Source organism: Asparagus officinalis, chromosome 4 (assembly GCF_001876935.1).
Source record: "Asparagus officinalis chromosome 4, Aspof.V1, whole genome shotgun sequence".
NCBI lineage: Eukaryota > Viridiplantae > Streptophyta > Magnoliopsida > Asparagales > Asparagaceae > Asparagus > Asparagus officinalis.
Window position 1 is genome coordinate 11,268,952 of NC_033797.1, and position 15,126 is coordinate 11,284,077.

Below are 15,126 nucleotides of genomic sequence, written 5' to 3' on the forward strand. Positions count from 1 at the left end.
CTTCTCGTTTGGCGTAGTGATATTCCGACAATGCTGCTTTAATGAGTCGCGCACAGGAACAATGAGAGTTTATTTCTCGAATAATTCTCTTTCGAAATTTATTCACACCCACAGCTTGATAGTACGATTCATTGGTATGATAGCCGGAAAATCCTATCGTCTGTTGGTATGACCCCCCAGGCATAACGATGTCTTTTGACGAACACGTCTTCTTCTGAGGGTGTAAAGCCTCGTTGGCATTCTCAGGACAAATTATTGTTGCCTTTGAGCGATCCAAGGTTGTGTCAAGAGTCACACGTTTAGAACCACCCCCTTGCGGGTGCGGAGTCTTAACGGGCTCCGAATGCTGATTTTGCACAACTCCTGACTTTGGAATCCAAACTTTGCAAAGTTTTGGTGGTTCTTTGGCCATCGTTTCCTTGTTTCTTTCTCGTCTTTGTTGTAAGAGAGCACGGGCATGAGCAGCGTTTGCATGACGCTTTTGTATACGTTCTTTGAGGGTCGACCGAGCCCTTTTGACGAGAGTCCATTCCTCCGTCGTGAGTTGTGCAGAAACGTGAGTAGTTTGTCGTTGAGTTGAACAAACCACTTGTTGTTTCCTCGACTCTAAGTCCGCATAATAACGAACTCCGTCGGTTTGTTCCAAGGCCTTAACCATTTGACGAGCGAGGCGTTGGCGTTGCCTCTGACGAGCCCTTTTCGTCAGAGTTAGCAAACTTCGACCGAACGATTCCTTAATTAGGGCGGAATCATTGTGAGCAGAGCTTCCGGCTTTGGGGATTGCCGGGATAATGTTGCAAGGGGAGGCCTCGACAACGATTGGGTGAGAGCTTCACTTTGGGCCTTCTTTGGCATGTAAGCCTTCTTTAATGGTGAGATCCTCCTATACTTGTGAGACAATGAAGATCTTGAAGAGGGTGATGAAAGATATTCCTCAAACTTGGTTTGGTCGAACTCGTATTCGACCGTGGATTCAACTGGAATCTTGATCGGCTGCGACACGACGGTCTCGGTAGCGAGACCGTTGGCTCCCACTGTGATCGCCAGTTTGTTTGCGTTAAAAGTTGGTCTCGTTGTGGAATTCATTATATCTTCGGTCGATTACAACAAATTCGAAAGAAATAGCCTTTTTTATAAGACTTCTTTTACACAACAAAAGGAAAATTACAACTTTTTAGAAACAAACGCAGGATCGTTGTTTGGATCGCTGCTTGCGCGGGATCTTTGCCTGTGCCGGGAGCGCTTTGACTCAAGGACCACCGAATCACAGATTCTGATTGAATCGTGAGGGGTTTAGTGATTCTTCCTTCGTTTATCGAAGTAGGAATTTGAAGTGAATATCTTATCAAAGTAAGATGATCACTCTTCTTAAGATCAAGTCAAAGCTCGAATCTCAAAGAATTGCCAGAAGCTCAAGAGCTCTGCTCTGTCTGCTCTAAAAATGCTCAGCCAATGCTCTCTGATCCGCGTCAGTAGTGACCCTAGGGGGTATTTATAGCCTCTGGGACACGTAACTGAAAAACACAACAAAACCAACACGTTAAGGCTACGAGACAGTGTTTACTGTCTCGGCGGGCGAGACAGTGTTTGCTGTCTCCGCCCGTGAGACAGTAGACAGTAAATACTGTCTCGGAAAAGGCAGTTTCCTGGCAGTTTTTTATGTAACTGCTGTCCCACGTTTCAAACTCCGTTATTTTGATAGTTATTCACGTGATTTCACCCACGATGTCTTCCACGTCCCTTGGCAGTTAATGGACACGTGGGTGGAAGTTTTTTAACCATTTCTGACAATTTCAAAACTGTCTCGCTGGCGAGACAGTAAACACTGTCTCGCTGGCGAGACAGTTCATATCTGTCTTAATTTTTTCTGTGATTTTTGGGTGATCTTCTCTATGTTTGGATATCTATTAGCATTTTTTGACGCCTACAACCAGCTCACGTACGACGGTCAACGCGCGCGCGTCAATCACTTCGCGCGCGTCAGTCAATGCGCGTATGTCAGTCAGCTCAAGCGAGTTAATCAGCTCGCACGCGTCAATCAGCACGCACGCGTCGATCAACACGTGCGCGTCGATCAACTCCAAGTGACCGAATGCACTCGTTAGTTAACTTGCGCTTATCGGTCAGTTCCAAGTGCCGTAAAGAAGCTAACGAGCGCATGAAGCAAGTTAGCAAATCGTACAAATAAATAAGACGGTCAAACATGCAAAACGGTGGAAAATACAAGTCCCGAAAAATCAAAAAACACCAAAGAACTCGGCAAAAACCAAACCCCCGTGACCGCGCGGGTCGGACCGCGGCCAAGTCGGACCCGCGGCGCGCGGGTCAGCAACAAGTCCGACCCGCGACGGCGCGGGTCGGACCGAGCCGACCCCACCCCCGCTGTCGGCGGGCTGTTTCGCGTAGGTTTGACCCCCGGACGCGTTTTTCGACGGTTTTGAGCGGTTTTCTCGGGTTTTATCTGTTCCAGGGGTTTTTAACTGCCCAGATATCATCTACAAACATGGTTAAGCCGTTATTGACTAAAGATAAGGCCAAATCACTTATTCTTATCCAAAACCCCCAACCGAAGCCTATAAATACAGGCCTAGGGGCTCATTTCATAAGGGGGATTAATTATCAAGAGGAGGAGGTGTTGTCGGATTGAGGAGTCAAAGGAGCACGAATTTCAGTGAGGGTTGACAGATCTTGGCGAGTTCTTCGGCATAAAGAAGGAGAGTTCGAGAGATCCGACGCCCGTTTCCCCTATTTCCTTGAGATCAGGCTTGGTCTTGATCTCGAGAAGAGCTTCTGATTTCGCTTGGTCGATCTCAGCGCTTCAAATCAAATACTTCCTAGGCGAAGGCGGAGCTCTGCCGAATTTTCAACAATCGGATCTGATCGACGGTCGTCCACGGATAAACCCCGGCATAGGCAAAGATCTCACGCAAAGCAGCGGGTGATAAACGTCCTCTGTGTTTTGTTTGAACGAGAATTGTATCTTTTATTTTCTTTGTGTAAATGTCTTATAAAAAGACCGATCTTTTTAAACTTATTGTAACGATCGAAGTTGTAATGAGTTATACAATGAAGAAAACGATTTTCGACGCAAACATGGGTTCTTCACGGTGGCATGAAGTGTCTCCCTCGAATGCTCACGTTGAGTTTGCTCTCCGTTGACGATCTGAACGTCATGATTCACTGGAACGGTATCTTCTCCTCACGATTTGACGTTATGGAGAACTTGCAAAGCAAGTTTTAGAACTCTTGATGAGTTGATAACTCAGAGCGAGTTTAAACTCTCGTAAAAGAGTTGATTGATTTTAACCGTAATTGGTTAGACAAGCCAAGCACGAAGATACATTCTGTTGCCGAAGAATGCCCTTTGCTGATCTCTAGATCTGAAAATACTCAATGATCCAAAGATCTCTCTTGATTTGCCCAAGCCGAAGAGCCTCTTCTTTTCTACCGAGGAGAAGGATCCGAGCACTGTACTAAACTGATTTTTTAGTTATTTATAGGGGATTAAGGGGCGTAACTACCCCTTTAATTCACTCCTAAGTAGGGCTGAATGGGGCGTAACCGCCTCCTTAATCCGCTCCTAAGTGGGGGCGGAAATCCCTCAGATCATGGAGAGAAAACGATTTCTTGAACCGTTCAACTCGTGTTGGAACGAGTCAAACGCATGTTCTGCATTCTGGAATGAAATCTGCGTTTAAACGCAGTGTTTGCAAGCTGCGTTAGGCTACAGATGGAACCTGAGTTGGCAGCAGTTAGAAGCTGCGTTGGCAGCAGTTAGATGCTGCGTTTGGTAGTGATTGGAAGCTGTATTTTGCAGCATTTAGGAGCTGCGTTTGACAGCGAATGGAAGCTGCGTTTGCAGCATTTAGGAGTTATGTTTGGCAGCGAATGGAAGCTGCGTTTGCAGCATTTAGGAGCTGCGTTTGCATAGCTTTGACTCTGGAATGAGGTCACTTGTGCTTCACCTCTAGGATGCAGGGATGAGTCCTGCGTCTTGGATTGAAGAGATCATTGACTTGTAATCTCTTCTGTCAGAGCGTCGCGACGATCGTTGTTTTGTAATCTTCGCTTTAGCTCTTTGAAATGTGAGAGTCGTCAGATTGTAACTCTCATTATTGGTTGTGAAGACCATTGATCAGAGCTTTCATCGGTTGTCGATCTACGTGAAAGTCTTTAAATTGTAGCCTTCTGAAAGTCGTCGAATTGTAACCTCCATTGACTGAGAGAGCCAGAAGTATGCGGTTACAAGCAGGTTTTCCAAAGCAATTCTAGGCAGAAGCAGTCAACACAGCTGCCTACTTGATCAACCGGGGACCATCAGTGCCTTTGGTCACCTGAGAGTATTTGGTTGTGTTTCTTATGTTCATCTGAGTGATCATGCAAGAAACAAACTTGATCCTAAGTCTTTGAAATGTTTCTTTGTTGGCTATGGCGGTGATGAGTTTGGCTACAAATTTTGGGATGAGCAGAACAAGAAAATCATCAGAAGCAGGGATGTGGTCTTTAACGAATCAGTCCTCTACAAAGACCGTGATGCCGTTCAGCCCACTAGTACGATGCAGAGTGATCCTACATATTTCGAGTCAGATGATGCCTCAGATGGAGACAATCCCGAAGCTAGTTCTGATGAATAAGAAGAGTTGATGGATGAGACCACTTCAGAGGGGGCAGATGAAGATGGAGAGACTATTTCGCCCGTCAGAGAGTTGAGGCGGTCAGCTAGAGTCCCCAAGCCCAATCCAAAGTATCCATCACTACAGCCCAGAGCTCATCTTAACTACCTATTATTGAGTGACGGTGGAGAGCCAGAAAGTTATGATGAGGCCCTTCGAGTGGATGATGCGAGCAAGTGGGAGCTCGCCATGAAAGATGAAATAAAATCCTTGAACACCAACAAGACATGGGAACTTGCGAAGCTACCAACGGGGAAAAAGGCCTTGAGCAATAAATGGGTGTACAGAATCAAAGAGGAACATGATGATTCCAAGAGATACAAGGCCAGATTGGTGGTTAAAGGATTTCAGCAGAGAGAAGGAGTTGATTACACAGAGATCTTCTCTCCAGTAGTCAAACTGACTACCATCAGAACAGTCCTGAGTATTGTTGCAGCTGAAGATCTACATCTCGAGCAGCTAGATGTAAAGACAGCTTTCCTCCACGGTGATCTAGAGGAAGAGATATATATATGCAGCAGCTAGAGGGGTTTACTCAGAAGGGAAAAGAGAAGATGGTATGCAGATTGAAGAAGAGCTTGTACGGCCTAAAACAAGCTCCAAGGCAATGGTACAAAAAGTTCGATGGATTCATGCACAGGAACGGTTACTCCAGGTGTAATGCTGATCATTGCTGTTTCGTCAAAGAGTTTGACAAAAGTTACATCATCCTGCTCCTATATGTCGACGACATGCTTGTAGCCGGTTCAGATATGAGAAAGATCAAGAAGCTGAAGAAGCAGCTGTCGAGTGAGTTTGACATGAATGACCTAGGCGTAGCGAAGCAGATATTAGGAATGAAGATTAGCAGAGACAAACTCTTAGGCACACTACGACTATCTCAGGCCGAGTATATTCGACGGGTGCTTGAGAGGTTCGGGATGAGCGGTGCTAAGGCCGTTAGCACACCATTAGCTAGTCATTTCAAATTGATTAAGGAGCAGTGTCCCGAGACTGATGAAGAGAAAGACTACATGGCTAAGGTTCCATATGCTTCAGCCATTGGAAGCCTTATGTACGCCATGGTATGCACAAGACCTGACATTGCTTATGCAGTGGGAGCTGTGAGCAGATTCATGTCAGATCCAGGAGAGCAGCACTGGGAAGTAGTAAAGTGTATTCTGAGATACCTGCGAGGTACAATAGAAGATTGTTTATGCTTCAGAAGAGGCAAGTTAGTTCTGCAGGGTTTTGTTGATGCAGACTATGCTGGTGAGATAGACCAGAGAAGGAGCACTACAGGATATGTATTCACTTTGGGCTCTACAGCTATTAGCTGGGTTTCTCAGTTGCAGAAGATCGTTGCTTTATCAACGACAGAGGCTGAATATGTTGCTGTGACAGAGGCAAGCAAGGAGATGATTTGGTTACAGGGTTTCTTGGAGGAGTTGGAACAGAAGAGTGAGAAGAGTGTCTTACATTGTGATAGCCAGAGCGTAATTCATTTGGCAAAGAATCCCGCTTTTCATGCAAGAATCAAACACATACAGGTCCGCTACCACTTCATAAGATCAGCGTTGGACGAGGACATGTTGGAACTTGTGAAGATTCAAGGAAGTAAGAATCCAGCTGATATGCTTACCAAGGTTGTCACTATAGAGAAACTGAAGTTGTGCTCAACTTCAGTTGGCCTCAGTACTTGATGATATGGAGGCCGTCGCCGCAGAGAGAGCTGAAAGAGATTGATAGTTAGTCTCCAAGTGGGAGATTGTTAGGATATGTGAAGCCTAACTATCAGGCATGCCCTACACTTCAGAATGAAGAGGAACAAAGTTGGAACAGGATGAACAGGATCGACGATGACGAAGTTCAAGCAAAACGACGAAGGAGGCACTTTTCTGCATCGCGGTCGACCGCCTATGTGCACAGCTGGGTGCACAGGTCAGAAGTTCATCGCGGTCGACCGAGCATGGCGCTGCGGTCGACCGCCCAAAGTCCAGAGAGCAACCCAGCTTTCTGTCTTCGTCGCGGTCGACCGAAGGTGGCGCTGCGGTCGACCGCTCTCCAGAGAGCAAGCCCAGACTGCGGACAGCATCGCGGTCGACCGCACATGGCGCTGCGGTCGACCGCCCAAAGTCCAGAGAGCTCGATCAGGAATAGGATTCGTCGCGGTCGACCGCACGTGGTGCGGCGGTCGACCGGAGTCGGGTTTTGGCCCAGATTCGAATTTTGACCTGTTTTGATCTGTTTCCTTTTTTACTTGTTAAACCCTTAAGTCTATAAAAGGGTTGATTAGGGCATGATGTATTAAGACGAAAAATAGTGAATTTTTCTCCTGCGGCGGCCGTGGACGTAGTTTCTCACATTGAGAAGCGAACCACGTAAATCTTGTGTGTTTGAGATTGTTTGTTTTTTCTCTCCTCTCCTAAATCTCTATTTCCAAATCGCATCAGGGGGGTTGTGCATCCCCAACACTACCAGTTTTAGTCTGTGCATAGTGCATAATCATAAATTTCCAGATTTATTTGTGCTTTTACTATAAACAATACCAGCTTTGTTAATATATTTGGTTGGACACTATTTTAAACTGTTATTGCATTTGCAAATAACTGTATGTTACCATTTGATGTGTGATGACACAATTAGTATTGCATTTGCAAATAACCGTATGCTACCGTTTAATGTGGGATGACTCAATTACTAGGGAAATGATATAGATATGTCACACACAGTTAATAGGAAGTGCTGTAGCTTTGTGAGAAACTATGATACAGCGATTATAAATTCCTGAGAAATGGAAAAGTGGATCTGACCTCATGGTAAAAGTTATCACAATGTAAATAACAAAAGACGTTTTTAGATATTATTGCAGTGCTGGATACATTTTGTTATGTTACTGGTACTTTTTTTTTATTAGTTTGCCAATTTTTGTTCGTTCTTGAACTTGGTTTGATATCTAGATTTTAAACTGAGAAACTCTTTGAAGAACTAATGCAGTCCATTCCTCCTCTAATTTACACGGGACAAATAGTAGTTTTATCTCATGCAAATTGCTATTAAATTTATGGACTGTGGTTGGTGTGGAAAAGCATCAAAGAATTATCCCTAGAAAGGAATAAGGTACCGGAGACACTAAATTATGGGTGCAATTTAAATAACAATGCATTTAAAAAAAATTTCACTAACATCTCAGTAATTCATTTGATTGATTGTGTACCATATTAAGTTCAATTTTGAAGCTTTATAGTCTTTAGGTTATCCAAATTAGAAGCTTGCCAGGTCCGACTTTTTTACTAATCACATCTTCTTGGTGGCAATGGCTGCACATATCTGTGATGCTTAAGCTTTTTCTTCATAGCTCGCACATTCATATCTTTGATGCTCAAGCTTTTTCTTCATCCTGTAAGATGTTTCTTACCTTTTGTTTGCTTGGTTTATATATCCAGCTTCTTATGTGGCGGTGAATATTCATCCAAGACTGGTATTGATATGTATGATATTGGTGATAGCCTAAATGCTTTCTCAGACATCCCTGACTCATTTAAGAATATCACACAGAAGCACTATCCCCTTATAATAACCTTTCAGAAGTTTCTGGTAATGCTTGATGGAAGTTTGGGGAATTCATTTTTTGATAAGTTTGATGATGGTGAGCTCTCGCTTAAAAGAACTGGAGTTTCAAGATCTTTTGCTTTGCAAACACTTATAAGAAAGAAGGAGGTCACGTATCCCAGATTTTTATCATCATACTGGCCTCACTTTAATACCCAGCTGACCAAGAAGCTTGATTCTTCAGTTGTTTTCACGGAGATAATTTCTCATTTAAAAGGTGACATTACGTCTAATGTGCCTTTTGATAGCTGGCTCGACAGAGAGGCTTATGTTGGTCTATCTGAACGGCGTGCATCTTCATTAAACTGTGATGCTAGGGAAATTATATATGATATTTTTCTAGCTTATGAAAAGACGAAGCGTAGAAATAGAGAGTTTGACATGTCTGATTTAGTATGTGATCTTCATCGCAGAGCCAGAGTATATGGTAGAAATGTGGGTGTCCAAATGGATTTTGTATATATTGATGAAGTTCAGGATCTTACCATGAGACAGATCTCTCTTTTTAAATATGTGTGCAAAAATTTTTCTGAAGGGTTTGTGTTTGCAGGCGATACTGCTCAAACTATTGCCCGGGGTGTTGATTTCCGATTTGAAGATATAAGGTCTTTGTTTTACAGTGTGTTCCTCCAAGATCCTAGTTGTGATCATATGAAAAGCTTTAAAGGAAAACGCAAGTCTATTTCTGATATGTTTCATTTGAACCAAAACTTCCGGACACATGCTGGTGTGCTAAAATTGGCTCAAAGTGTAATTGACATTCTTTGCTTCTATTTTCCTCACTCACTTGATCGCTTACAGCCAGAGACAAGTCTTATATTTGGAGAACCACCAATTCTGCTGCGATCTAGATGTGATGAAAATGCATTGATGACTCTTTTTGGTCATTCCACAGACAGCAGCTGTAGCCATTTTAATGGTTTTGGAGCAGATCAAGTTATACTTGTGCGTGACGAGTTATCTAAGCAAAAAGTTCCTGAAGATGTTCGGAAACATGCACTTGTTTTGACAATACTTGAATGCAAAGGCTTGGAGTTCCAGGTAAAATGGGTGCTTTCTTATGATATATACTGAGCTTTTCTCTATTCTCATATCTTTCCACTCTCCAGGATGTTCTGGTGTACAACTTCTTTGGAGACTCACCTTTACAAAACCATTGGAGAGTGATTTATGATTATATGAACTCACATTGTCTACTGGATCCCAGTACAAATTCATTCCAAAGATTTGAAATTGCGCATCACAATATTCTTTGTTCTGAATTGAAGCAATTATATGTTGCCATCACTCGCACTAGGCAAAGGTTATGGATATGCGAGAATCATGAGGATTACTCACAACCTATGTTTGATTACTGGAATAAGCTGGGCCTTGTTAAATTTAGATGGCTGGATAGCTCTTTTGCTCAGTCTATGTTCGTTGCAAGCAGCAGTGAGGATTGGAGAGACCGTGGTATTAAGGTTGGATATCATGCTTTTTTAATGTATTTTGGGTCTTCCTTTATAGATCATATACCTTTTTTCTAGAACTGTTTGCACCTCTCAATGTTGCCTGCTTGTTACTTTGCAGTTATTTAATGAGGGAAACTATGAAATGGCTACTATCTGCTTTGAACATGCTGGAGATACCTTTAGGGAGAAGTGGTCTCGGGCTTCCAGTCTTCGTGCTTCTGCTGAGCATATTATTAATTCAGACGACAAGAATGGACGTCATTTACTCATTGAAGCTGCTAAGATTTATGAAAGTATTGGCAAAGTAGAATTAGAAGCCAGTTGCTATATTGAGTTGAAGGATTTTCAAAAAGCAGGTTTGAACATTACATTTTATCTTCTTTTTTCAAGCAGACACTAGCCACTACCTCTAGAATATATTGTATGTTATATTGCATATACCTGCACTGATGATTTGGGAGGACACCTTAATGCTATACCTAGATAATATGTGGGTACCTTCCGATGAGGAAATAAATGTTTGTTTTGAAAATCCGTACTGGAAACTGCATGTTATAATAAATTTGCTAAGGTAAAATCCCTCGATGTTTCAAGTATTATAGTTCTAACAAATATGCTCCAAATTAAGGTTTAGAGATGCCTTCGATATAAAATCTCATGCAGTATGCACCCTTTAATATCAACTATTGTGAAAGAATAGGAGTCCTGTTCACTATAATCTCCATGGTTAAATATCATTACGATTTGCCTCGAAACCCCCCACTTGTTGTCTTAGGACTGGTGGCCCCTTCTAAAATATTGACAGCACTGTAATCCCCTCATACTCTCTTCGAAGTCTAGTAAAGCTTCTACTAACTGCAATTTGTTTTAGTGCATTTGAGATTTTTCACCAACATTGAGATGAGCATCGATAGCCAAAATCAATGACGATATTACTAGATCCATCACATCCAACCCCGATCTATCTAAATAAACCCCGACTGGTAAAACAGTTATCCAACGTTTGGCCATGTCCCAGTCAGTAAGAACTGTTTGCAGACATCAAAATCCCGCTTGTGGTCAATCACCAACCAAAATCTTACAAACTCGCTAGATGAATTGCACTGTCCTCCACTTTTTAGTTACCTGAAAGTTAAACATTGGGGTACTTAATAATGTACTACTTCACTTTTGTTGATTAAGGCACCATTTATTTGGAGAAATGCGGCGACTCTAGGCTTCAGGATGCAGGGCATTGCTTTTCCCAGGCTGGATGTTGGTCACTTGCAGCCAAGGCATATGCTAAGGGGAACTATTACTCTGAGTGCTTGTCCGTTTGCTCTCGGGGTAACCTATTGGATGTAGGATTGCGTTATATTGAGCATTGGAGAGGATGCCGAACATCTGATATTATAGAAGCAGGTAGAGTACACTGGGAAGAGAGAGAATTTGTATTTTTGGAAAGGTGTGCTGCTCACTATCACAAGCTTAAAGATTCAAAACATATGATGAAATTTGTTAAAGCTTTCAACTCCATAAGTAAAGCGCGCACATTCCTAAAGGAGAGAGAATGTCTTGATGAATTATTTTCAATGGAGGTAGAATTAAAGAACTTTGTGGAAGCTGCAGATATCGCACAATTGAATGGTAATCTTATTCTTCAAGCTGATATGCTTGAAAAGGCTGGGAAATTTGAACCATCCGCGAGGGTAATTCTTCTCTATGTTGTCATGAATTCTCTCTGGACAACTGGAAGTAATGGGTGGCCCCTAAAGGAATTTAAGCAGAAGGGAGATATGTTAAAGAGAGCCAAAGTTTTGGCTGAGAAAAGTTCACACGGCTCTTTTGAATCAATTGTTCTGGAGATCAGCATACTAGAAGATACAACAAAAGGCTTGGGAGATCTTGCAAGAATCCTGAATGTTCCTCAAAGACTTAAGAACATGAAGACACAAGTTTTTTCTTCTCGTAAAATTCTTGATCTCCATATGAAGTCTGATCCTTCAAAGTTTCATTTGGAAACTGAAATTGATGACAATTCCGAGAGACAGGTAACTAAGATGCTACAGAATATTGTCTCTTCGGAGACGATGGTGTTTGTTTGGAATATCTGGAGGGAAAATGTTTGTAGTCTTTTAGACTTTCTTCAGAAGTTTGATGATCTTCCTAAAGAAGGAAGTGGGAGACCCGAAGTTTTTTGTATGAATTACTTCGGCTTTCACAGAAAGTATGAGAAGAATTATGTTGCCTGCAATGCAGATTCTCTATGGTTGAGTCAGAGTGACCTCAGATCCTTTAAGAGGTATGGGAAACTGGCACTTGTTAAAAATGACCTGTTTGTTCTTGCTTCAGAGAGTTACTGGGTTTCAGAATTAGTTTCTGTTGGTATGAGAGTATTGAGGTGTCTTGAAGAACTCAACTGGTTCTCCATAAGAAACGGTATTCCTTCGGGGAGTCGAGGTGTAGTTCTGCTGCGTATCTACCAGTTGTCAAAGTTTCTGATCAATTTTCGACCGACCCACACAAAATCACATTTCAATAAATTACAAAATACCCTTGCTGAAACACTGAGATCTTTTGTGGGCGTTGTTTTTCCTGTAGATTGGAGACCTGAAATAAAGAAGAATGCCATTTGTCTGCGAGAGAAGGACCTTGTGAAGGAATTATTGATGGATGCTCTCATTGATGCCATCACTGGAAAACTGACATATGGCAAGATTGGTAGGGCTGCAATGATTATCATGGCCACTGAGAAGCTAAGTAAGGGAGCTTATGAAACTATCATGAACCGTTTGGATGATATGGGCCCTTGGAAACCATTCATAGAACATCTGAGCAAGAAGGAACCAGAATGTAGGAATATGTCGCTTGTGTCGAGCCTCCAAGCTGCACTGGGGAGTACATTTCTAATCAACTGGAAGAAAGAAGTAGATTATATATCTCCTCCTTGTCTCCTATATCTAATAGAACAGCTGCTATTTATGGTGTCAGCTCGTGGATGCTATTTCTATACAACGAAAGGTTCCTTTGCTGAGGCAATTGGTTGTTCGGATACATTTTGCTGTGTTAATACTGATTCCTATGACCAAGTTTTCTTTATGAAATCGTTTAGTTGTTTCACATACTTGATACAACAGTTGCTATTTGATCAGCCAGGGATGATTCACTGGATCAAGGCATCCAAACTAAATGCGAACAATTACTATCCATCAATGGTACTCAAATTGGTTATTATGATTGTTCTTGTCTACCTGAACTCGGGACAGCTACTTAACATTCTCCTGAATGTGTTGAAACATAAGGGTATAGTTTCGGTACTTCCTGGAGCATTTCGTAATTTACTTCGCTATGTAGGATGGGATGAGTTCCATAGTGTATTTGCTTCAGCCCTCATGACTATTGGCGATCCATTAGTGATAGTAAGCTTGACTGGTAAGCCCCTCAAGTTTACATGTGGGAATGCTCTCTTTGTAGATATGAGCATCACAAGAAGCAGACAGGGTCTAATGGATGTGCTTTTTCCAAAAAGTAGAGCCTCAATGCTTGAATCCGGGTCTTCAAGCATTGCTGGGGCTTCTTCTGATTATAATGTTCTTGAAACTAAATTTGCTTCAACTTTGGAGATTTCTGAGAAGGAAATTAGTTCGAAAGACGAGGTCCAGAATCTCTTTTCAGCTTTTGATGCGTTTCTGTTGGAACAGAGTAAAACCAGCAACAACAACAGTATCAAAATTGTTGCCCCTAATCTCAAGGTATATTGACATGAAGTTAGTCGTATTAAATTCAGTTCGATGGATGGCGAATTTAATTGGTTTTCCTTTTTCTTCTTAGATGGAGGTGGAGAAATTGTTGCCAGTTCTTAACTTTCAAGTGAAGAGCTTGAACCGGAGCGAGCTTCATGATGGTGATGAAGAGCTGCTGTTAGAAATACAGCTTCTGATTGATGTGCTGACAGAACTTTCTGACCTGCTTAACTTGAGGTATCTCTTTCGCTTAGCTTCAATATTTACGCGTTTTTTTTTTGTTCAACAAAATTGGATGCCGAGATTCTTTTAGTTGCTCGTTGGATCATTTTTATTTTGTATTTTCTCATCTGTTTCGGCTCTTATTTGCCATATGCTGCATGATTCACAGTGAAGACGAACTTAAGAAGAACATGTTACGTTTTGATGAACTAGTGGACGAGTTGCAGAAAACGAGACCAAGGCTCCAATTATATGCTAATTTGTTGATAAGGAAAGGAGTTGATGCTTCTGGGGATAGTTCAACTTCAACCACAGCTGCTTGTGCGAAAAATGATCTCGGGGATAATTCAGCTACTGCTGCTTCTGCGAAAAATGGTCTCGAGAAAAAAGCGTCCCCTAACAAGCCCAAACAACAGAGGAAGAACAAAAAGAAGCCGAGGAAAGGACGAAAGTAGTAAAGAAATCGATTTCGATTTTTTGTAAGCTATCGATAAAGAGCAGTTTAAGAGTTCTCCTGATCTTTGACCGATCATGTATAGAACTTATATAGTGGCTTTTGCTCTCTAATTTAGTCTAATTCTTTGATGTTTTCGTTGTCTTTAACTGTTTCTTAGTACCGCAGATGCAGCAAACATTACTTAGCCTTAAAAGCAGTATTAATTTTTAGGGAAAAGAGAACATTGTATGTCAGTCTATGAATTTTACCTGATTTTCGCATTACTTATCATCAACTTGTTACTAAAACAACACCGCGCGAAGACATAAAACACACAGAAATATTTACTTCTCCGAATAAAGTGCTGACAAAAGTATGCATTGCATGACAAAATTTGTAGCTTCTGCTTGCGTATTGGCTGAAGCATTCTGCTTCAGATTTATTTTCACCGTGACTAATAAATTAATGTGCCGCCGTAGTTAGTTGCAACTATTTTCAGCCAACAAGCTGTGAAGATTTGTGTACAAGTCGTAACTAATAACAATTTTGCTGAACTATATAAATAGAGTTTTAGTAGCTACATCCCAAAACAAAAGCCTGCACAATATTTAATTTAAAATCAAGCAGCAACAACTATAATCATAGACGAACACGCAAGTGACGCTTAGCTCTCACTCTATCTTCTAACTAAAATACCACATTATTAATAATTAGGGTTAATTGCACATAAACTCATTGTAGTAACTTAAAAAACAACAATCATGTGCAATTTACCCTAATAATAATAATAATAATAATAATAGCGAACAACAGGGAAGCGCCCTACGAAATGGGAAATTGGAGAATCAAAAGAGCTGAGACGAGACGAGGTAGATGAAGGAGGCGATCAGAGAGACGAGGGCGGCGATCTCAGAGGGGGTGATCACCGCGAGCATCGGGGTCGAGGTTCGGGACTTCTCCTTCCATCGCCGAGCGAGGAGGAAGAGGGCGGCGAACATCAGGATCGTGAACACCTTGCTCGCCGGAGGGAT

At 42.0% G+C, this 15,126-nt stretch overlaps 1 protein-coding gene across 1 annotated transcript in view; it reads left to right on the forward strand.

Annotated features, from left to right (window-relative positions):
* Positions 1–14,114, forward strand: part of LOC109838179 — a 113,071-nt gene extending 98,957 nt beyond the window's left edge. The window contains exons 10-15 of the mRNA XM_020406641.1: positions 8,099–9,305; positions 9,374–9,724; positions 9,834–10,071; positions 10,898–13,446; positions 13,526–13,674; positions 13,829–14,114. Of these exons, the coding sequence (XP_020262230.1) occupies positions 8,099–9,305; positions 9,374–9,724; positions 9,834–10,071; positions 10,898–13,446; positions 13,526–13,674; positions 13,829–14,114 (4,780 nt within the window). The remainder of the gene's footprint in view (positions 1–8,098; positions 9,306–9,373; positions 9,725–9,833; positions 10,072–10,897; positions 13,447–13,525; positions 13,675–13,828) is intronic.